Source organism: Rhinichthys klamathensis, unplaced genomic scaffold, assembly GCF_029890125.1.
Source record: "Rhinichthys klamathensis goyatoka isolate OS25496 unplaced genomic scaffold, OSU_Roscu_1.1 h1tg000133l_1, whole genome shotgun sequence".
In the NCBI taxonomy this organism is placed as follows: Eukaryota; Metazoa; Chordata; class Actinopteri; order Cypriniformes; family Leuciscidae; genus Rhinichthys; species Rhinichthys klamathensis.
In genome coordinates this window covers 3986153-4010851 of record NW_026606668.1, presented here as the reverse complement: position 1 = coordinate 4010851, position 24699 = coordinate 3986153, and the positions used below count along the sequence as shown (strand labels likewise).

The window sequence follows — 24699 nt, the reverse complement described above, 5'->3', positions numbered from 1 at the left end:
AGTATGGAAGCACAAATGCATTTAAGGTAGATGCCTTACTGAAATTAATTCTGCATCCTTCAATCATTAACTGTGTGTGTGTGTGTGTGTGTGTGTGTGTGTGTGTGTGTGTGTGTGTGTGTGTGTGTGTGTAAAACGTCAAACCTTTGTTTTCCCCTATTAGCAATCATTCTACCGTAATAAAATCAGAGAGCATCAGAATCATGATGAAGGAACCAAACCACTTTTATACATTCATTGTCAATATTTGCATAATTGTACCAGGATGGAGAGAAGGATATAGAGAAAGAACACATATAGGTGGGTGTAGTGCTGCTGGCATATACAGGATGACGCAATTAGATTTTGTATGTTGTTTAGTTTTGATTGTGGATGTAAATTACAGGATGAATAAAGGTTTGAAATAACACATGAGCTTTAAGCATACAAAAGCAGCAATAAATCATAGCACAAACAAGCACCTATACTTTCACACCGATACCTTATATAACCACACCCATGTTTTCATAACGTAGCTTTAACCATCTGGCCATATAGATTAGATAGATAAAACAGCAATATTTTCAGGACTTCTTTGTTGCTAAGGGAACAGAACACTTGCACACTTGGTGTTAGTCACAGACATATAACACCCATCGTCATGGCGGTAATTAGTGCCCTGTATAGATCTGTGTACACACATGGTGGTAACACTTGATTAGGACCGCTACGCATACCGAAGAATTTCTGTATGCCCTGTTTTTTTCTCACCCCCACTCCTTTCATCATCCCCTCGCTCTTGTGTGTGTGTGTGTGTGTGTGTGTGTTTCTGATGCTTCCCTATCTCTTTTGTTGTAGATATATTACTCTTCATGACCTCATGATTTACTTGAATCCTCTTTTCCATCTATGCACCTGCAGTGTGAGTGCTTCAAAATACCCTGTTTATGAACACTTAAATTGATGCATTACATCACATCTGTGGAGGTGTGCGTGATGTGTGGTTTGTTTTTGTCTGGGCACATAAATGGATCCTGATCAATTCTGTATCACTTTAATAAGACACAATGGGGAATCGTTGTTTTCTTGAAAATTATCAGGCTACAACATCGCATTCAATTTTATTTAAAACTTTAACATTACATTTTATTTAATGAGTCTTTAAAAAAATTAGTGTCACTTCTAACTTCTTGACAAGTTGGGTTTTTTTCTCCATATTTTTGCTATAGGCCTATTTGTGTGGATATTTTCCATAATTTGGCTCTAATAATAGCCAATCCTATAAATACATTTATTTTGCTTATACTTATGTAAGTGGGGACATATGTATTTCTATTGTTTTATAACTAATTACTGTAAAATGGCTATATGGACTAACGGTCCCTAACGTTACCGCTAAAAAAGTTTCACTTTTAGAATATTAAAAGATAACTTTATTTATGCCTTATTTGTGCACTGTTTTTTTTTCTTCTTTTTTTTTCTAATTGAGGGAGGTTTTGACGTTTTGAATTAAGTTCACTTCTGGGAAGACATTTGTACTGAACCCCATTTTAAAATATGTAAATGAATTCAAATGTAAATTATTTAATTTGAGTATCTCCTGTGATTTTTTTTAATTAATGAACTTTAATAATAAATAATAATGTTTGGTTCATTTCTGTATATAAATTCAGAGTACATTTGTATTTTATTTTACACATTGTAAAAATTATATAATATTTTCAAATCATGAAAATGATTTTCTAAGGACAAATCATGCACTTAGCTAGGCTATATATCATATATCAGCAGAAAAAATATCTCATTAAAGCAATTATTACAATTTGTGATCATAATGCATAGCGCAGCTGTGGGACTTTCTGTGTTGGTGCACTGTGTCTGAGCCCCAAACATCATCAGGAAGGCTATATTCCAGAGTTTATAGGAGCCAGAATATGTTCTCCCTCCAGTTTAGTGGATTTAGATATCCTTGGTAGCCTACTACCAAAAGTCCAGAATTGTGTGACCTTAAACTGAGCGTGGTGGATTGTAGGGTGATAGAACCTTCTGCAGTTCCCCCATGGACCTCTAGTGTCTTGCGAGCGGCTGTTGGGGACTGGGGACACCCTCCATTAAACACTAGTGTCTCTCAATGTAGCCTATTATCTAGCTCGACCTGCCGGTCGTTTTTGGTATTGGTCAATCAGAAGCTTGTGCAAATCTGTCCAATATTGGCACATTTTCACTTCTATAAAACTCTCTTACATTCTTAGTAAAATATCATAACAGTAAATTCGATATGAACTATTCCTAAACACTTAGGCCTATACCAAATAGCTTCAGTAAAAGTTTAAGAATGTTGCTTAAATTGTTCACATCTGTCTAAAATTGTATATCAATCAATGCTCAGCACAGGCCTAAGAACTATAATAATATTAGCCTAAATGAATAATAGGCTAATAGATCAAAAAATATTTTTTTTGCTTGCTGTGCCACATTTCATTGTGCTACCATGATTTTAGGTAAATGTCATGTACATCTGATTGTTATTATTGCTCCAAATAGTTATAGTATTGGATCAGTTGTGTTTTTCTCTAAGTCGGAAAAATGAGACGTTTTCGGGTTTTGTAACGCTTGTTGTTTTCCACTGGTCGCCGCAGTGCACCATTACCACAGATCTACCTCAAAGTTTGTCTGAACTTGTTTGTCCACTGGGTGCGCTAGAGGTCGGCCATTTAATGTCTTGCTTCAACTCTTGTGAATCACTGCGTTGTCACCGGTCCAGTTTCACCCCGCCTGCCAGTCCGTCCGGTGTCCGTCACGCAGTCGCTATGGACGCACGCCAATTTGTTAAACTTCTCCAACTTGGATTATCGGACGTTTAGTATCGGCTTCCCCTTTAACACGACTGAAGAGACTTGCCAGGCGCGGAGTGATGAACAGCAACCCCGAAACAACAGAGTTTACGCCTGTATATCCGTGAACCTCTATCCGGACACAAGACAATGCTCAGACATTTGTGGACGTTTTTAGTTACTGTATAACGTTATTTGTGTCAAGTTACTCGGCAAATACGGGATTCTGTTACCCGGTCGTCTTTACGCTCTCCTTGGAAAGAGATTATTAAACGCCGTAAACTTTTAAAGGTGTAGGCTAAATATTCCCCCCCCTGTAACTTACGCCGCCGCCGCTGCGGGGACCTACTGTTACCCCTGGTTTGAATACAACTCCAGCCCGGGGCTCGGAAACTGGCCCACTTCGAGATATTTTTGTCTTTTAGAGAACGTATGGGGTTTTAAAAATGACGGCTCTGCTTAAAATGAGTCGGGAGCGTTAGGGGAAATGTACGAGGTTTGACAAAGGAGATCTTTTGTTACATGTGAATGCACGCGGACAGAATGGCGTCATATGTGGACAATAGTTTTCGGCACGCGATCATGAAGAACCCTGCCGACAGGACGCAACAGGTAATAGACAACAACTGTACCAATGCTGCCTAGACATAGCCTGTATGTGATTATTTACTTAGTTTGCTGCTACACAACAGCCATAATGTCCATCATTGGTTTGGGAAACTGTTGAATTCATAAATAAAGCATTGTATACAACTCAAACTGATTTAGAAGGTCTCAAGACAAGGGGATAACGTTACCCTTAACTCAAGCTGGCTTACAACGTTTAAAAGGGTACTGCTTAAACTGACTTAAAAGTATCCGTACATCGGTTTATACAACTAGAGAAAGATGGCTTGGTTGTATAAAGCGTTTTCTAGTTGTATAAACCGATTTATTGATTGGAACGTTTTAAGTCAGCTTGAGTTGTAAACCGTTTTTCTAGGATAGAGTTTATACAACTGAAGCTGACTTAAAACGTATCAATTCAAGACAAATGTTTATACAACTAGAAAACAGTTACAACTCAAGCTGAATTACAGCATTTTAGTAGTCTGTTTCATACAACAACAAAAAAACTGTTTACAAAATCCCAGATGATTTAAGAAAGAGTTTCCCCTGATTTTACAGACAAGGCTAAAGTCTAGTCCCAGAGTAAAATGCATGTTTGAGCTATCTTAACTGAAAGCAACTTGGATGGAAATATTTCAAAATATGTCACACCAGTAATGTTTTTTTTCTAAGACACGTTTGTAAAAGCTACTTAAATGCCAGAATTGAACCAAGGCCTAATCCTGATTTAGTCTAAGCACTGTCTGTGAAACCAGGCTCGAGTTGACTTAATGGCCTGGTTTCACAGAGAAGGTTTAGATTAAGCCAGGATTAGTCGTTAGTTTAATTAGGACATCTAAGTAGTTTTTATAAACATGCCTTTGAAAAATCATTACTGGTGTGCATCTTGAGACAAAATAATGGCACTGACATTTTCAGTCCAACTTGCTTTGAGTTAAAACGTCTCAAACATGCATTTTAGTCTGGGACTAGCTTAAGCTTTGTTTGTGAAACCAGGGGGGAAATGTCTCAAGACAACGATTCATACATCTCAATTCTCAAGCTGAATTACAATGTCTCAAGAAAACGGGTTATACCACTCAAGCTGACTTAAAATGTCTTATTCAGTTTAAACAGCTAGGAAATTGTTTCTGTAACGATTTATACAACAAAAGCTGACTTAAATCACTTACACGCCGAGGAAACAGTTTATACAACTCAAGAGTCAAGGTGACTTAATTGTTGCATTTAAACATTGTAAATCAGCTTGAGTTGTATCAGCAGTTGTAGACATTTTTATACACAGTTGACTTAAAATGTCTAAATGAAACAGTGTCTCCATCACATAGTGGGCTCAGACGTTGGATACATTGTTTAATTTAGACCTGCTTGTTTAAAGGCGCCAAGAGCTCCAGTTCTACCTATTTTTTTGGGAATTGCGGTGTCCCTTTAGTATGTAACCAAAACAAAAAGTCAAGCGACTTACTGTTTTGTTCAACATCTATGCTCAGTTTTGTCGTAATCAGAGCCCACAGGTTTTTTTTAAAGCATTGCTTAATATAGTCACACTCATCAGGCTTGTTGCTGTGGTATTTTAGAAGCGTATTACTCATCTGTCGGAGGGAGTATTTCCTCACCATGCCCTGAAGTCCAGACTAGATCATCCTCATTTAAACCAGCTGCAATAAACAAATGTCACAGCACCATTTAGCCCCGGACCACAAGCTCATTAGAGTTTCAGCTCTGTAAACTACTAGCATTGTTTAAATGTCTGAGTACACTGAACCTCCTATCTGTGGCCACGTAAAACTACATTTGTGTTCTGTGTGTGGGACATTTGGCTTGTGAGTTTTGAGCCCAGGAATTTAATGAATCAAAAGAATGTGAGGCATGTAGTTTATGTGTTGTCTCTTCAGTTCCAGGCCCCTATGTGCTGCTTTAAAGACATAAAACACAAGCAGTTCCTCAAGGATTTCATATTTTGCTTATATTTAGTGTGATATGTTCTAAGCTCCAATATGAATCCTCTGTAACCAAGGAAGGATTACGGATCAGCCCCTGGGACCTCTGACTCCCAGATGTCTCAAGCTGAGAGAAACCCAAAAGCCACTGTTTGAATGTGTGCCAGTGACAGTTGGCCCAGTGTGAAATAAATGAAGAGATAAGCACTAACACCTTCTTAACACATTATTGCAGCTTTGATGTTGTATACTAACTTTTGCATTATTAAATAATTACATTATGCCTCTGACTGCAACCTATTAGTTAAAAAGTGTGGGCAAGCAACCAAAAAGTTGTGTGTTTAAATATGTCAGGAATTGATCCATGAGCTATTTCCACTGTGTGCTTTAGCAAGTAACTCCCAGTATCCAGTGGGCTTTTTCATTAAATAGTGTTTTTTAAGTCACCTTGGATTAGTGTCAGCTCAATGATAAATTAGGCTAGTCCACAAACTTGTAGGTTTTTCAGATGGTTATTAATGTTAATCTGATTACCACGTTAAAGTAGTGTTAGTATATGTCAATAACTAGGGGTGTAACATAACATCGTTATATCAAGAATATCGCGATATAAAATTGCAAAGATAAAGTAGGCTAACTTTAGGTAAATGATAAGATTTACCCAAACTGGAGTTAGTTTTATCCACGGCTCAGCTTACTGTATTTATAAGGTATAATTCACCCAAAAACGTCAATTCTGCCATCATGTACTCACCCTTGTGTCATTTTTTTATGAAACCTGAGAGATTTCAGCCCCTTGATTTAAAGTCTATTCCTCTAAAACTTAAAAGATCCAGAAATGTCATAAAGGCATCATAAAAATAATCAATCAAGTGGTCTAATCCAAGTCTTCTGAAAAAACATGGCTTTTTAATGAGATTTACAACGACGCACATACTGTAGTAAACACGGACGTTCAAATGCTTGCGTGGTGTGCAAAAACAAAATGATTTATTTTCCTGTTGTCTGCATGAACATATCAGTTTGTTTTCTCGTGTCACTAGCTGTATGCTACCTTGCTGCATAACGAATGCATAAAAGCAACAATAAACTAATGCAAATAGGTGGCAACAATCGGGACATTAAACATTCGGGTCGGACTTGCATGCATTTTTTTCAAAACACTTTCGTGTGCTCTCAAACTCTGGGTCCTGATAATAAAATAATAATAATATTATTTTAATGATAATAAAGTAATATTAATAATAAAAATCCTCTTCTTTATTTTGGCAGTAATAAAATTAATAAAATTATATTTTTACATATATTCTTTTGGCTTATAATTTTACTTCAAAGGATGTATGATGGTTTCCCAACATAGCTCATTTCTGAGGCACTGTTTACACCTGGTATTAAGATGCGTTTTGGTCAATCAGATCACAAGTGGACTGTGCTAAATAGAGGTCTAAAATATTTTGAGCTTGTCGACTTTCAACCACTTCCAGGGGTAGTCGAAAACGTATTCGACCGGATTGCTTTCTTAGTGTAAACGGCAACGCTGATGTGGTCGAATGCGTTCAAACAGCCACAAAAGACTCTCTGCCTACTGACCTAATGTGTAGGCTAAACATCATGGGAAGCGCTCTAACCAGACAGGAAAAGCCCATATATTTACCCACACATATACCCTCCCCTCTAAGGCCCTGTTTACACGAGAATGCTCGCGGGTGAAAAAGTAAAAATATTTTATCAGATCTGCCTTTCGTTTACACGGCGACAAAGTTTTTGGGGCTTAAAAACGCAAAAAAAGTGAAACCACCCTCCAGAGTGGAAATCTTAAAAACGCTCCACCGTCGTAAAAACGTAAAAGTCAGTTAAGGTTAGTTAAGGTTGTACGCAGGCGCGCGTACTCGGTGTTGTTGTGTGCCAGTGCTTCACATTGCCACCTAGCCGCCTGGAGTGCATACTACATCGAATTTCACACACTTTTGCGTCACCATATGCACGCAGATTTCCCACCCATAACGCTCGTCTAAACGCAGAATAAAAAGTGATAACGCAACACCACTTTTGCGTTTTCTCTTCAGATCGTTTCCGTGTAAACATAGACTAAAGCCTGGAACACACCAAGCCGACGAACTAGCGCTGATGAAAGCCTACTGTGTTGTTGCCTCTCGTCGGGGTAAAAAGCTGCACTTGAACACACCGAGAGAACTACAGCCGACTGTCAGCTGGAATGCGCGTTCTGCGCCTGCGTGTAAATGAGACAACTGTCTATTTCTGCAGATATATTAGTCTATATTCGTCATTCAAAAAGGGAAACCGACGCTGCCGGCTGCAGATACACATACCGTAAACAAAGCAGTGCGTGCTTACCGTTTTGAAAATCAATCCTGCTAAACTTCTTTATTCCACTCCGCTCATGTTAATATTGAAATATTCGCCAAGGAACACTCAGTAAGATGACGATCATGACGTAAGAACAGCCTTCCATCTCTACCGTTTTGACTTCTTTGCTCGCTGTTTTGCTTTTATTCTCGTGCACTGACTCCTTCACTAAGCTGAACAGCCAATCAGAGTTCTCTCTTTCCCCGACGGCCCGACGTCGATTCAACATGTCGAATCGGCCAATACAAAGCCGACGAGGAGTCGAGGACCAATTTCAGCCGACGGTGCGGAACACACTGAGGAAACTTAGTCGGCCGATGCACAAAAACTGCCCGACGGCCGACCGTCGGCTTGGTGTTTTCCAGGCTAAAGACATGACAGAAGTGGTTGAAAGTGGACAAAAGTGACGGATTAAAATACCAGGTGTAAACGAATATGTGTCTCCCTCGTCTACTTGTGATCCGATTGAATAAAACGCATCTTGATACCATCACCATGTGTAAACAGGGCCTAATTGGTCTCACAACACTCACCGGTCTCCCTACATGTAACTCTCAAATGCACTCATCATTCATGATCTTAAAACTTTGCATACAGTTAAAGTTGTGATGAAATGGAAGTAGCAACATATCTTGTGATGTACATTCGGGTGTATATCAAATACCTCAAATATGAGGTAGTATAGTTCTTATAGTTTTAGTATACCCTCAGAGTAGTAGTGTTGCAACGCAGTAATGGGAGGAAGGACAGCAACTTGGAGTATACAATAATTACATGAGCTGCCAAAAGTATTTGATGAACAAGCTTGCCACATTGGCTTATTTTATTTGAATTTTTAGCAATTTCCCGGTTTCTTTTTTATTAGCATTTGCACAGATGCCATGTTGTTGGTGTATGCCATGGCCTGTAAAAACATTGTTAAAATAGTCCAAGTGACTACAGTGGCTCAACCATAAGTTTATCAAGCGACGAGATGCTTTTTGTGCGTGAAACCCCCCAAAAATAACGACTTTATTCAACTATTCATTTTCTTCTCTGTGGGCCTCTGAGTGAGTTCACGTAGTGTAACAGCGCAGCGCTTCTGTGTTGTACGTCACACGCATCACACCAGCGTGGGCCAATAGTGAGTAGGGCTGTCTCTTTACGTTCGAAAATCGATTGCACAATCGATCGGACCAACCAACACAAGTATCAAAAACGAAAATAGGGAATCGATTTTAACGGCCTTCTCTCGGAGTGCGTCCAGCTCGTCACGACACGTGCGCAGCGAACGCACGTCACACAGCAACTGCAGGCTCTGACAAACAATTCGGTCTACGGGCTACAATCGCCTACGTAGGCGAAATTAGACATTTCTAATCTAATCGTGAACACAGCCATGTTGAAGCCTGCAGTAATGTTTTTCATTGATGTTATGGCAGGCAGTCCACTCTGCTAATTGTTTTTCGAGAATGTTGCACTCCTGTTTGTCATTGTGCACGAAACTTCGAGCCAATTAATCATCAGAAATATTGCTGACTTGTGCGCGTCTCAAGCAATTACGTTCGTCCTAATGCCTGTTAGTTGTCCGTGGTTTTGCCTATATTTGTTGTTGAAAATAGAAACGTCTTTAGACATGGAAAATCGATTTTACAATCGATTCAATGAACACTTATGTCTCAAAAATCGATCAGGATTTTTTCACAAAAGTGACAGCCCTAATAGTGAGCCTACATTCTGACGTACAACACAGAAGCACTGCGCAGTTACACTACATGAACTCACTCAGAGGCTCAGATTTAATCAAAAATATCTTAATTTGTTACGAAGATGAACAAAAGTCTTACGGGGTTGGAACAACATGAGGGTGAGTAATTACTGACAGAATTTTCATTTTTGGGTGAACTAACCCTTTAAAGCTGCTGTAGGTAACTTTTGAAAAAATGTATTTGCTGTCATTATGTCAGTAGAATATGAGACGGATAATCTGTGTAAAAATCAATCTCCTCTGGCTCCTCCTAGTGGTCCTATTGCCATTTGCAAGAAACACACGCTCCCGGTCAGAAACAACCAATCAGAGCCAGGAGGAATGTCTTAGCAGTGTCAATCACGCTCGTGTACGCGCTGATCACACCCCTCTCTTGCACAGCGCGAGCCGTCGTTCAAACTCAAGATTGCCGGCGTGCTGCAGCTGTGCTTATGACGGAGAAACAACCTAAACTGCCAATTCTCGAGTGACACCTGCTCATAAAACAAAGAGGTAAAAGGAAAAAGACCGATGACGATAAACAAGCGAAAAAGAAAGAATTACACAGAGCCCATTGACTCGGTGTCAAAACTCTAGCCGCATAACATGTAGATAAAATGTCACGCACTCTGCTAAGCAACAATTGAAACCTGCTATTCACTGGCTTGTCATGTTGCTGAAATAATGTACTAGCACACCTTATCTAGCATTATATATCGCTAGAATAATTACTTAAGCCCCTTTCACACAGCGCTTTGAACCCGGCAAATTGCCGGCAAATTGCCAGAGTGCCTTCTGTGTGAACGCAAACACGACCCGGGACTGATGCCGTGATCGATGCCGGGTTGGGGACCTAGTAACATTGCCGTGTTCAGACCCGGAACGCGCGCTGTGTGAACAAAAGCCGTAACCAATGCCGTGTCGTAATGATGACGCTGAAGTGAAGTGAAAGCAGGCTAGTGAAACGGTACGTAATGCGCTAGTTTATGATCGAATCAGAGAAAAAAATGCACAAGCGTGGTTTCTCCAGAGAGAAATCGCAGCTCATAAGCAAACTATACACGTTGCTGAGACATTACATGTCACATTGATGTCATGTGTCTTTCCGGAACATACACGGGTTGTGTGTGAACGCGCTCTCTGATTCTGGCAAATCACTGGCAGTGTGAATGAAGCAAAATCAAACGAACCCGGGTCAAATCCCGGGTCGCTTTATCCGTGTATTTTCCGGAATCTCTGTGTGAAAGGGGCTTTACATACTGTAACGTTAGTTACCGTTATATTAACGTTATCTTACTAGCTATTTATAACTTATAGAAAGAGTGCAACGTTATAAAGTTACATGTAGGCTATTGCAAAATACATAATGATTTGAGGACCAAGTTTGTAGTCAAAGTATGGGCAGGCCATAGTCAATGTAAAGCATATTATTGACGTTTAGTCCCTATTAGTGAATGTGCCATATTACTTTTTATCCGCTGTTATCGGTGGCCCTGTTTACTAGCCTGCGCGTTCACGACGGGCTCCGCTGTGGAGGACGAGCTGTAGCGCAGCAGAGAGCAAGGGGGTGGGACCTGTAAGTTGTGCTTGTTCAAATTTTCAGGCTAAGTCAACGTTTTCTCAAAACTCCCTACTGCAGCTTTAAATACAGCTTTGTATAATTTTGTACAAGTATAAAAAATAACTGACTATAACAAGATCCTAGTTCACATTATAATCAATTGTCTTGCTTTTACATCTTCTCAATCTCATGTTTTTTTTTTCTCTTCCTGCACTCTTTTTCACAGTCTCATATATATATATATATATATATATTATATATTCAGTCTCATATGGTTGCCAGTTGCCCACAATGAGACCGGAAAGCCGCACTAAACCTTACTTCTGTTTGTGTTTCTGCACAACATTCTCATGTATGTGGTGTGTGTGTGTGGGCACATGTGTAAAGAAGTGTGTTTGTGTGCCATTAGCTCTTATCCATTTGTAAACATTTCAGGATATAAAGCTTTGGTATCACCAGAGACCATTCTCTCCTCTGTTGTGCAACCAATTGTCTGTGTTCCCTGGCCAGTTATTAATTTTATAAGCCTGTTACGTCCATGAGCACACACATACTAGAGAAAGTGTGTACACACAGGTTCTTTAGAGTTTTAAGGTGTTACTTCCCCCTGTATTGACCCTTGCCTTTGTATGCTTGCTGCTGAGAGAGCAACAGGAAAAGAACCGAAGAATGAGATGTACTGAGATAGGAGAGGAGTAGAAGAATGAGAGGAAGAGGGAAACAAGAGAGACCAACAGAAAAGAGAAAACAACTTAATTGAGGTTGAAGTTCTAGACTTTAAAGCAGGGGTCTCAAACTCGCGGCCCGCGGGCCATTTGCGGCCCGCGGGGTGATATTTTGTGGCCCCCTACTTGACATTAAAGTTTAATGTTAGTGCGGCCCGTCGTTGCGTGTGCCGCGAAAAAAAAAAAAAAAAAAAAATGTATCCCTTATGAGCTACCATAGATAGTCTCGTGACAGCTTACGGAGGGTTTGTTGTCAATAGTTGTCATAGACAACCGCGAAGTACAAACATACTGCGCCTGGAAAAAATGAGCGCGTCACTTCAATTATGAGCGCGCTTGCCGCGCGCCTACATTTGAAATTACGAACTTGAGCGCGCAAAATATGTGAGCGCGATATGTGAACGGCCCCTTGGCGAGCTACCAGCACCAATCAGGCCACGAGCTACTGGTAGCTCGCGAGCGACGTGTTGGAGAGAGACCCTGCTCTAAAACAATGTGAGAATAATCACTTTGAGCTTGTAATATGTGTCCAACAGGTTCATAAGAAGGTTTGCTTTGATTTGTGCAGTCAGTAATTTGAGACACTATACAAAGAATTCAATAAGACGGGCAGACATGACTGCAAATATTTGTATTTCAAAAGCAATAATTGTTTTTCTAAGTATAATAAAAGGAAATGTGCCTTCCAAAAAAAAACATTCAATATCATTAATGTGTTGTATAAAGAAAATAAAAAGGACATAAGCAAATATAAATATCACAAATATGTGTTATAGACAAAGAAAGTTTGTAAAATGAACTTCAACTGTCAGAAGGACAGCTCATGAAGAACCAATCATGTAAAGAAAGGAATGTTCAAATTCAGAGGAACTGTTCAGAAGAAACGTTAATAAATATTGAGAAGATTGGATCAGTTGTGCTCCTTTTTTGGAATACTTGAATACTATTTTTTTGTGGAATACTTGATGCGGCCCAGCCTGACCCAGACTCTACCTCTAGCGGCCCCCAGTTAATTTGAGTTTGAGACCCCTGCTTTAAAGGGTTCCTTTTATGCCCTTTTATGAATTCTTAATTTTGTTTTTGGGGGTATACCATATGTTTTCATGCTTGATTGTTCAAAAATGCATTATTTTTCATATATGTAAAATAACAGTCCCCAGTCCCATTATTACTCCCCAGTCTGGGTCAAACACATCGTTTTTGATGAAGCCCCTCCTTCTGAAATTCAAAGTGTGCTGGGATTGGTTAGCTGGCCCGGTGTGTTGTGATTGGCATCACAAAATCATGGATAATTTTCCTAAGGGGTGGTGAACAAAATCATGGATAATTTTCCTAAGGGGTGGTGAACAAAGCAAGTGCTTACAAAAGCTAAAGTAAACACTGCATCAATACTGTAATGTTTATTAACAGGCTAGCTGAGGCAAAGCTTTGCCCTTCGTTTACATCATAGCAACTACATAAAACTTATAATTGGAACTGTTAATAGAAAACACAACTACAACTACAAATAATAAGACATAAGTTCATTAGAGGACCACAATGGAAATAAGCCTTTGGCTTTTTTGTGTATCTTATCTGCGACAGTTTTTGAAATGATGTATGATCCCTCTTTGTACAAATTTTCTGTTTCAATATTGTCTAATGAATCAATCAGTCAATCAAGTTGTGATCCATAAACAACAGATAGTCCCAACAAAATTGGAACGACTATGCCTTTCATGAGAAGCTTTTGCGCATTGTACTGACCGCACCGACAAACATTGAGGTTATAATGTTCAGGAACATTGTTTAAAATAAATTAACACCTCTAAGTTCGTCAGCCTTAGGATAAACTTTTCTGGGGTGGAAAAACAGCGATAACACTCTTCATCGTCTCTAGCACAGCTCAACCAGGCCTCGCCAACTTTTTTGCGCATTCCATGGGTGGAGATTATTTAAATGTATTCAAATACATTTATTAAATATGGTCTGTGGAGGAAGAATAAAAAATAAACATTGATTTAAAAAACGTTTCACATTCGTCAACCCTCACAGTGCAACCCAGTTCATTTTCTCACTTACAATTTTTAATACAATTTAAAATATTAAGTGTAAAATAAACAATTGTTTCTAAACCTCCACTGTAATATTTATATAATAAATATTATTATATTTGATGCTGTAGTAGTTGGACTGAGAGGCACGGTCTAATTTTGTGTTAATGTTGTTGGTTTAGCTGGTAAAAGCTTTATCCTGTCCATAAGTTTTCTTATATTGTTTGATTTAAGATTGCCTAATTGCCAGTTTCGTAAAGGTTCTTCCTAAATTAAATTAATCTAGGCTATTACATTTTTTCTTTTTTGTTGTAAATAAAGTTGATTCGGTTCATATGCTCGAGAAAAGCGTGTTGTACATGACGTACGTCAATGTTGAACAAATAAAACCTGTCCGAAAATGATTTTGATACACCTGCTTGAGAGCCTTCCAAAGTACCAGTGTGCCATCATTATGACCACAGGTACATTTCTTCAATTTACCAAAAATTGTGCCACGCACAAATGCTACCCACACAGATCTCATTATTCCTCTGAACCATAAAAGTGGCATGTTTCATCTGCATGCATGATGATTAAATGTGAGATATCTGTTTGTCTGGGTTTGCTAAATCGTTTGAGCTTGCTGATGTTTTGGAAACGCATCAAATCTAAAAAAAGAAAAGAAAAATCTGTCTGCACGGATCACTTTTGGTCCATTATGGTAATTTTAGGCTTTGTTATGAGGCTCTCTGAATATTGAGAACAGACAACAAGAAGGTTTTAAAGAATTTGCGCTCTCCAATGATCCAATGTCTGCTCTGAATACTATACTGAATTTTGTGTTTCACCTACAGTTGTTAAAACGCTGATTTGTTTGTATCACAAAATGTAAAAATTTTGTAGTGAAAATGTTTGATATTTTGAGCTGAATAGGGAAAGAACAATGTTTATACTGTCTAATTTTACTTTGGCATTGTGTGAAAAAATGGACTTTGGAACGGATTTGCATTCTTCCGAAATGCATTAGCCTTGCAGTTTCATAACAATGGTTTCATTTCCTCCCCCCTGCCTGTTTTTGTGTTGTAGCGAATCAGCCATTAGTGAGTGAGACCTTCTGAAATGCAATTTTGAGAAACACAGAATCACATGTTGTTTGAGTTTTAAATACTGTAGAAAAATAAAAAACACTTCTTTTATCTTTTGCACATATCACAAGACTGAATTTAAAACCTCTTAATTGGCTACTAAATATAAATGATGTAAATGGCTATTGTTATTGCTACTGAAAAAATAATGCCTAATTATTAGTTTTACTTGTGTCTAACTTTTTTTGCATCCTGATATACAGTAGCTGTTTCCATTAGGGCTGGGGGAAAAATGGATTAATGAATTCGCATCGATTCACAAATTTCAAATATCGATTTTCTAAAGTGTTACGCTTCTCTAACTTCGCAGTACTACTTTTGAGGAAAAAGTAGTAAACTATTGACACGTTAGAGTGTTATTAATTAGCCTGGTAATACCAGACTCTGCTACTTCACTTTGCTTCGTAGACAGAGTCTGGAATGGCATAGTAGAGAAGTGTTTTCTCTCTCGCTAGGGGGAGCTTGTCTGAAGTTTAAAATCATTGGTTACCCGTAAGCCAATCAGATAAGTTTATATATGACGTATTGTTATGTGCTGCCAACACAGCCGCATCGAACCACAGACATCATGCATCGAACTCAAATCTATGATCGAACTTCCACTGTAAACCTGCTGTAAACACTTGATGATGCGAGCGAAATACCAGAGTGAACATGGCTGTAAACGACTTTTGCAGATTATGCAAAGTTAATCTATGCATCCACGGTACAATCAGGGCCTCGAAACTGATATTTGACAGTAGAGAGAAACAAAAAAATATTTGCAGCCAACTGTCAAAGTTAGGATTAGTTCTGTTAAACACAGCTCTATGTTCATCTCGAGTCTGTCGGAAATGCTGCAACTTAATTGCAAGATTACAGTATGTCATGGCAATATTTAAGACCTGGAAAAGAAAGGAGACAAAAGGCAAAAGGCTCCCCAGTTTCTCGCTGACGATCGATAATAGTTGATAAATTAAACTTTTCCCAAAGGGAGTATAGGGCCACAACATCACCTCCATTCAAAATGTTTAATACACTCTTCTTGTTCGGGCTTCAGTTTGCTAATGCCGGGAATATTCTCCACAACAGAGCGAATTGCATCCGCGTCTACATATCCGCGGTCATTTTCGATTTCCCTAACCTAATCTTAAACTCGGCGCTTAGCGACTACGTCACGGCTTTCAGCCCGCCCTCTGTTCGTTGATTGGCCGGCTGTTTTCAGGCCGGAGGAAAACTGAGAGATAGGTCGCTATCTCAGACTGAGTACAGAAGCGAAATGAAATTGAGCGGAAGTACGAAGTCTGACGTAGTCAGTCTAGTTATTAATCACAATAAGCCGCGAAAAAGGACTCCCACTGACGGACAGAGATGAAGCTCGAGCACAGATGCCGCCTCTCTGACGCATGCGATAGCAAATTAAGTTCTCTTTCACAGCTTATTGCACTTGCATGGTCAAATACACATATTTATGTAAAAATGCAGTTCATGTTGAGTATTCACATAAACACAGTCTGTTATGTCCTGCATGAATGTAAACAGTCGGGAGCAAATTAGATCTGTAACAGTATATTGAATACGTTCATTCTTAAAGTCCCCGTGAACCGGAAGTTGCAAACAACCTTTCTCCAGTGTTGTGATGTATTTCCAAATGAAACAGAATATTGAAAAGAGGGAAGGGTTTTACTTTAGCGCACCTCCTTACCATCCCTCGCTCATGGCAGACTGGCGGTTAGAGGGGAGTGGTTAAGGATATTCAGATTTCAACCCAAGCCATCAAACTGACGTCAGAGCGAAAGCAAATGTTCAGATTTTGATTAAAGATTGAGTGGCACAGTGGCGGCTTCTACTGCAGCAACTTGCATTTTTCTTTGTGCTATTTGGCCTCAGTTTATCAGGGAATGACGATTTTGTTTTCTTCGACTCGCCGGATGGAAACAATGCTTTATTCGCAAATGTTTTATACAATATTACAATTTTGCACGTAAGTTAAATTCGCAACTTTGGATTGAAACATAGCAAACGTTGCGTGCTGAGCAAAATGCCCTGTATTGGCTCAGAGCCTATATCCAGTTCTGAAGGACCACTCACAGAAACTTAGTTAGAAAAAAAGCATTGCTAGATGGGTTGGAAATGTTTATATTTGAGACTGGGGCCAAATTCTCAGCTGTGATCCATTTATACTTTTTCCAGGACTTTGGTGACATCATTAAGGTCAGAGGTGAAGCTGAATTGGGTAAAAACGGAAACATCCTTGACTAAAAATAATCCAAGTTAGGCCCATTGAGCATGTGAGGGGGAGTGAGAGTCATTTCTCTGTTCCTAACATGTTTTTCTGTTCCTCTCTCCCTTTATTAAAGTGATGTGTCAGTGCTGATAAGTGCTTTAGTACACATTACTGTATTAATAATAATGTCTTATCAGCTTTTCCTCTCCTCCTTGGATGTTATTCTCAACCCTGTGCATTAATCAGCACTGATAAACCAACTCCTTACTTGTAAAAATGTGGGCACAGACACATTACACGTTTGAGCAGAATCATGACTGCTTAGTCTACTGTAGTCTTTTTAATAATGCATGTTTAGTCAAATTAAAAAGTGGGCTAGTAGCAGGAATGTGAAGGCGGTTGTTTTCATTACTTAAGTATGAAAGGCCCTCACTTTAAGTGTGGGATGTTTCAGAGAAATGGCTACTCAAAACATTACCTACTTTGTGGTCTAATGTCTGCCTGATTGTTTTTTGTGTGAGTGAATCGCCTCTCTGATAGCCTTAAAGGGATAGTTCGGCCAAAAATGATATTTAAACCATGCATTACTCACCCTCAAGCCGTTCGAGATGCATATGTCAATCTTGTTTCAGACGAACACATTTTCAGTTATTTTAGAAAATGTCTTAGACCCTTTAGTGGATATAATGTGAAGCAATGGGGTCCACCTCCTTCAAGTCCCAAAATGTGCATATATCCTTCACAAAAGTAATCCATCCGGCTCCAGGGGGATAAACGAAGGCCTTATGAGGGTAATCCGTGCGGTTTTGTCGTAAAAATATACATATTTAAAACTTTATAAATGAAAATATCTGACTTCCGGCAACGATCGACGCGCGTCCACGGGTGATGGAAGTCGGCGTACGAGGTAGGACGTAGCGTCGTGACGTAGAACGAACGCGCCCGCGCAGCCAGAGAGCTATGCAGAGAGCAGAGCAGAGCAAAACATCACCCGTGAACGCGCGTCGATCGTTGCCGGAAGTCAGATATTTTCATTTATAAAGTTTTAAATATGTATATTTTTACGACAAAACCGCACGGATTACCCTCATAAGGCCTTCGTTTATCCCCCTGGAGCCGGATGGATTACTTCTGTGAAGGATATATGCACATTTTGGGACTTGAAGGAGGTGGACCCCATTGCTTCACATTATATCCACTAAAGGGTCTAAGACATTTTCTAAAATAACTGAAAATGTGTTCGTCTGAAACAAGATTGACATATGCATCTCGAACGGCTTGAGGGTGAGTAATGCATGGTTTAAATATCATCTTTGGCCGAACTATCCCTTTAAGGAGTGTGTGGATGTTATGGAAAGACATGAACCAGAGCAGTATTGCTTCATATTTGGTATTGCCTGCTGGTGGATGTTTACACAGTCACAGAGTCAGTTACACCAGGGTCATTAAGAGTCATTTATGTTGCAGTTGGAATGCTCAACAAATCGAATGTTTGCTCTTATTGGAGAATCAATACGACTGACTTGTAAAGCTGGTATAGGAGAGAGTGTTTAACATAATGTAGGCCTACATATTTACTTTAAATATTACAAACATGCCAGCGCAAAGAAAAGAACAAATATTGTTTGTTCTGTTTTGAATTTGAATGAACAACCATCCTTGTTGTAACACAGATCCACATCTTAACCGATCTAGTTCCTCCATGTTAGTGTGCTTTTCATGGGCTGACAGGAATGTGAGTAATTCAGGGTCAGAGGTCAGAATCTGAATTTATGTAGTCCTTCTAGACAGATGCTGGTCTTATTCAACATGTATGTGACGTGTACAGGATGCATATGGATATTTGATGCAATACAATGGCCTATTCACCATCTGAATTGTTGCTCAGACAATGTTTTTCTCAATTTAGCAGCACTCATTTCTCGTTTGTGGCATTGCTGTTAAATCCTTCCCCCTCTTGTTCACCCAGCTGGCTATAATGGTTTTTCCCACCTGCTAAGTGCTAACCCTGCCATCGAGACACCGGGTGGAGGGAATTTCACGCTTTACACACAATGCGTTGTGAAACTTAGAAACCGCACAAACACAGATGCTGGGCAACCGTTGGCTTTTAGTTTTCATTTGTACATTTTCAGTTTGCATTTTCACAGGGACTTTCTTAGGAAAACAACTTGCAAAACAGTAGGCCTAAATGCTGGGTCGGTTCCCTTAATAGGGAAAGCACTGAATCTTGTTCTAAACAAGTAATACACAGACACTTTTTTCCCTCATGTTGTGTCATCAAAGCTCTCTCATGGCTAAATAAATAGACATTTGTTTGGGGCTATAAAAAAAGTCATCACTTATTTAGTCTCGGTTACCTCCGTGTTAATGATCAGAGCATTTCATGTGTAGTCGATAATGTATTGCTCTTCATTGTTGTCAGATCTTCATTATAAATTCATATAGATGTTGTAAATAAATGGGCACTTTACAAAAAAGTGCTGTGGCTGTAATGTTACAATCGTTTCAGATGGTTGTATATGACTATCATTAAATTGGGACCATGGTTTATATAATCATACTCCAAAGTACCTCAATTACTTCAAAGATTCATGGTCAACCATGGTACCTGCCCAAAAAATATGTGTTTGGTACTTTTTTGTGCTTTTGGTAGCAGAAATAATGTTATGGTTTCAGATATTATTTGTGTGTTCATCATTCTGTAATGCATCTGAGTTACACTTATTTAGTAATATTCATTGCTGATTAATTTGTGTGGTTAGTGACTCATTGTCAGTTCTATAATTGGTGTTCAGTGTAAGTCTGACTAATTCGATCCAAGGGCGGCATTCAAATTAGCGGTGAAGGTCACATGCGCGTTCCGTCTCTTCCAATGGCAAAGGGATATTTAATTAAATGTAATACTTTTTGTCTTATGTATTAACTCGTTTCATCTGACTCCATAGAATGAAAGTGTTTTAATGATATCTGTGCATCATTAAATATACGTTAATGTTTGACTATTCCTTTTAACTCCAATGAAAATAAAGTCAAAGTCTGTTAGAATAATCAAATATAACAATTTATTATGTCAGGTAAATGTATTTTAACAATTCCATAATCAATTGAAAGATAATCAATGCAAATCATCAAATGTTTTAGGATTAGAGAAATAGATGCAAACCCAACATGAACTACATGAGCTAAACCTCACGGGCTATCTGAAATACAGAAAAAGCCACGATCCCTTGCTGCCTTCCATTAAATAGCCAGACCTCATTTCATATGTAAACCTGTATTCACAGTGGAAATGTACTGTGTTCATCCCCCCAGACTTACTGGGGGCAGAAGTAAATTTACATGGTACCATTTGCTAACAGTGGAAATTAGCATTGAGTTCACACCTTGGGAGTAGGAGACCACATTCATTTGTGTGCCAGATATCCCTAAACTCTTAAAAAACCTTATTACCTTTTGTTTTATACTTTGGGAATGAGACATCTGAACCAGCACCCTGAGACCTTTAAAATGATACCAAACATAATACTCAATGATAATCATTCACATCAAACCATAGATATTCTTATGTGAGTTTTTATGTGTCACTGCGAGAGTGGGGGATGCGGGGAAGAAGTGTGTGTGTGTGTGTGTGTGTGTGTGTGTGTGTGTGTGTGTGAGAGAGTTCAAATGTTAATTTGCCAAGGTCCTTTGTCTCAATAGACCATGTGGTCAGATATTTTCTCTTCAACAAGTTTTACGGTCTTACATCAGTGTTACAGTGCTTAACTACACCTGTGCATACAAACTGAAAGGAAAGTGGGTGTAAAGTTTCTTTCTCTGCAGCATGTGTTGGGTTTGGTTTTTGAGGTGGCTGTGTGAATAACAATGTTTTATTCGTACAGGAAAGCAAGGAGGAATGAGGAGAAAGAAGAACTTGTACACTGATTCATGTAGAGGAACATACTTGGCATAACGAAACAGTCGATACTGAGAACTTAAAAAAAAAAAAAAGGTATCGGCTGAAAAAGGATAGTGATGGTGCTCTCAACTACAAAACAGAACAGGTTTTTTCTTCAAGGAAATAGTTGTTAATCTTGTGTAGTACAAGTAAATTGGCTATATTAGTCTATATTATTTGGCAAAATGTTAGTATGAAAAGTACGTTTTTGAAAAACTGCTATCTGAAAACAGACGCTAGTTGAGTTTCCCAGAGGAATCATTAACCACGTTTCCACTGTCAGACCAAAAGCGAGCGTGCTAGTGCATGCCAGGGCCAGTCGTGTTTCCACTGCCACTGGACATCCTCGGGGCCAACGGCCGGTGGGGGTTCGGCCCACCAAATACCATGGTCCAAAGTGGGCCAACTGGGGCTTTGAGGAGTAGGGTTGAGACTTAAAAATCAATTCTAATTCTGGAATCGATAAACACTGAAGAAAAGTATTCTGGAAGAGAGAAGAGAATGTTGATTTCTTGTTATCATTGGTGTCTGAGAACAGATTTATTCGTATATTCAATACGAACAAAAGAAAACAGAGCTCTGTTTTCTTTTGTGCGTGTCTGTTATGAGTCGAGCTCATTCGCTCTGGAGTTGTCAATCATATTATGGCTTCATAACTCCTGCCTTCCGCACATAAACTGCTGAGAAAAACGTTTCTACAGATGAATCATGAAGCCAAATAAATATATAATTATGACGATATACGTTCTGTGTGTGTTTTTCATGCGGCTCAGTGTCTTTTTATAACAATTTAGGATAAGAAATGCTTACAAATGCTAAGCAGAGAAATGCTAAGCAGGTGTAGCATTTTATAAAACCACAAATAATGCAGTCTGCCCATTATTTAATCAAAATCCACTTTAGATCGCACTCGATGATTGTTTCGTGTAGTACCAAACTTTATTTATCTTAATTTACTGTTGTGTGTTGTGCAGCAGACGAGGGTAAAGCCAAATCAGATGGAAAAATGTATTCTCGGTCAGCGCCACTGATCGTGCTGGTGTAAATTGTTACGACCCGCTAGTATCAGGCCGCAACACAAAAGAGGATTCAAACAGCACGTTGCAATCAAAAAGAGTTTTATTAGATTAAACATACAACCAGAAACAAAAATAAACAAAAGTCTAGGGATAAGAAAAAACAACAGGTTAACAAACAATAATATCTTGACGCTACATGTGTAAGACAAATACCCGGAGGAGCCACTCCTAAGGAGAGTTTCTCCAAAGAGTGCCCTCCTCTAAGAAGGCACAGCACTCTTTATATGCTCTAACTAATTAGCAATTAGCATGAGGAAAAACCAATCAGGAACTCCCACGGCTGGACCAATAGGATCAGAGGACTCAGGGACGTCACACCTCCCAATCCAAAAGGAGGTTCTCTAAAGAACCGACAAAAAAAAAAAAAAAAATAATAGTACAAATGCAAAACAATCATGTAAATGTGAATATACAATAACTTTAATACTCATCTCCATAAATCTCACTCCATTTCGATCCCGGAATCCTGGGCCCTAGGACATCAGAGAGAAATAAAGGAGAAAGAAAGAGAGAGAAGAAAAGATACCAGAAACTACTGGGACAGCTTACATACGTATGAGAGCATCAGCAATTATGTTATCCTTGCCACGTATGTGTTTAATCTGCAAGTGGAAAGGTTGAAGAATAAGGCTCCATCTCATTATTCTCTGATTCTTACCGCGCATTCGATCTAAGAAAGTCAACGGATTATGATCAGTGTATACCGTAATAGGACCACATACCGAGCTCAAATAGACCTCGAAATGTTGAACGGCTAAAATAAGAGCTAATGCTGCTTTTTCCACGGTAGAATACACTTGCTGATGACGATTGAATTTCTTGGAAAAATAACTGACTGGATGCTCGATTCCGTTAAAATCCGCTTGCAAAAGAACAGCACCAGCACCGTAAGCGCTTGCATCAACTGCAAGTAGAAAATGCTTGTCAAAATTAGGAGCAGACAACACTGGAGCATTTGCTAATAAAGATTTGGCATTCTCAAAGGAACACTGACATTGTTCTGACCATTGGAAAGGTCTCTTAGGGCTTAGCAAATCAGTCAGAGGGGCAACTACACTTGCAAAATTATGACAGAAACCCCTGTAGTAACCCACCATCCCAAGAAATCGTCGCAACTCACGACGGGTAGTTGGTTTGGGAAAACTACAGATGGCATTCACTTTAGCGTGAATCGGCTTCACACAACCCCTGCCAACCACCTTCCCTAAGTATGTCACAGTGGCCTTTCCAAACTCACTCTTAGCAAGATTTAGAGTTAAGTTGGCTTTGGCTAAACGCACAAAGAGCTCTCTAATTTGATCAAGGTGTTCAGACCAAGAGGAACTATACAGAACAACATCGTCCAGGTAAGCTTCACAACCAGTCATCCCAGACAAAACGTGATTTATTAGTCGCTGAAATGTAGCGGGAGCATTTCGGACCCCGAAAGGCATAACTGTGTACTGCAGGAAGCTATCAGGTGTAACAAAAGCAGATAGTTCTTTAGCACGGGATGTCAATGGCACTTGCCAATAACCCTTCAGGAGGTCAAATTTGCTAACAAATTGCGCTGAGCCGACACGGTCAACACAGTCATCAATTCTTGGTAGAGGATAACAATCAGGTTTTGTCAGAGAATTGAGCTTTCTGTAATCAGTACAGAAACGATACGAATTATCAGATTTATTCACTAAGATACATGGGGAACTCCAAGAACTAAAACTAGGTTCCGCCAAGTCATGATCGAGTAAATAATCTACTTCTTTCTGAAGTAACTTCCTTTTAATCGGGTTAACACGATAGGCATGTTGTTTTACTGGTTGAGCTGTACCAACATCAATATCATGCTCCACGACGGAAGTTCGAGTAGGAACATCAGAAAAGATTGAGTGAAACGAGCTTACCAACTCAATAATATCAGCCTTCTCCGACTCGGTCAAGTGAGATAAAAGGTGAGCTAAGTTAGCAAGAACTTCAGAATTATTCAACCGCCCTTCCACTTCTCCTCGAGAGGGACCTTTCATCTCTTCTGGATTGTCATCCATCTCTACAGATGTTTCCAAAACACCTGGATCTGCAATTCCAGTAGCTGTCACAACATCAACAGACAGAGAAGGAACAGGAGTCACATAAGATTTTAGTAAATTAACATGACAAAACTGTATTTTCTTTCGACGATCGGGTGTGTTTACTAAATAGTTGTTATTCGGGAAACACTTCGCAATCGTGTAAGGTCCAGCAAACCTAGCCTGAAAAGGAGTATTCAAAACAGGCAACAACGCCAGCACTTGGTCACCTGCTTGAAAATGTCTGGACTTCACTTTGCGATCAAACAGTCTCTGCATCTTTCTCTGAGATTTGACTAACTTCCGCAGAGCAATAGCTCTAGCTTCGTAAAGTCGATAACGGAAACTACTCACATAATCTAAAACATTCTCAGTAGGATCCAGATTCGTCCACTCATCTGCCAAGACAGCAATAGGACCCCTAACAGTGTGTCCAAACACCAACTCATTAGGGCTAAAGCCTATGCTCTCCTGTACAACCTCACGAATAGCGAGCAGCATCCAAGGAAGTCCTTCCTCCCAGTCACA

The 24699-nt window shown here is 39.3% G+C and overlaps 1 protein-coding gene across 6 annotated transcripts in view; it reads left to right on the top strand.

Annotated features, from left to right (window-relative positions):
- The first annotated feature begins 3150 nt into the window (after positions 1-3150).
- The window catches only part of rapgef2a (Rap guanine nucleotide exchange factor 2a), a 54847-nt gene continuing 33298 nt past the window's right edge, over positions 3151-24699 (top strand). For all 6 annotated transcript variants that reach the window (XM_056256903.1, XM_056256901.1, XM_056256905.1 and 3 more), the window contains exon 1: positions 3151-3425. In XM_056256903.1, coding sequence (XP_056112878.1) covers positions 3342-3425 — 84 coding nt within the window. In that variant the 5' untranslated portion in view covers positions 3151-3341. The remainder of the gene's footprint in view (positions 3426-24699) is intronic.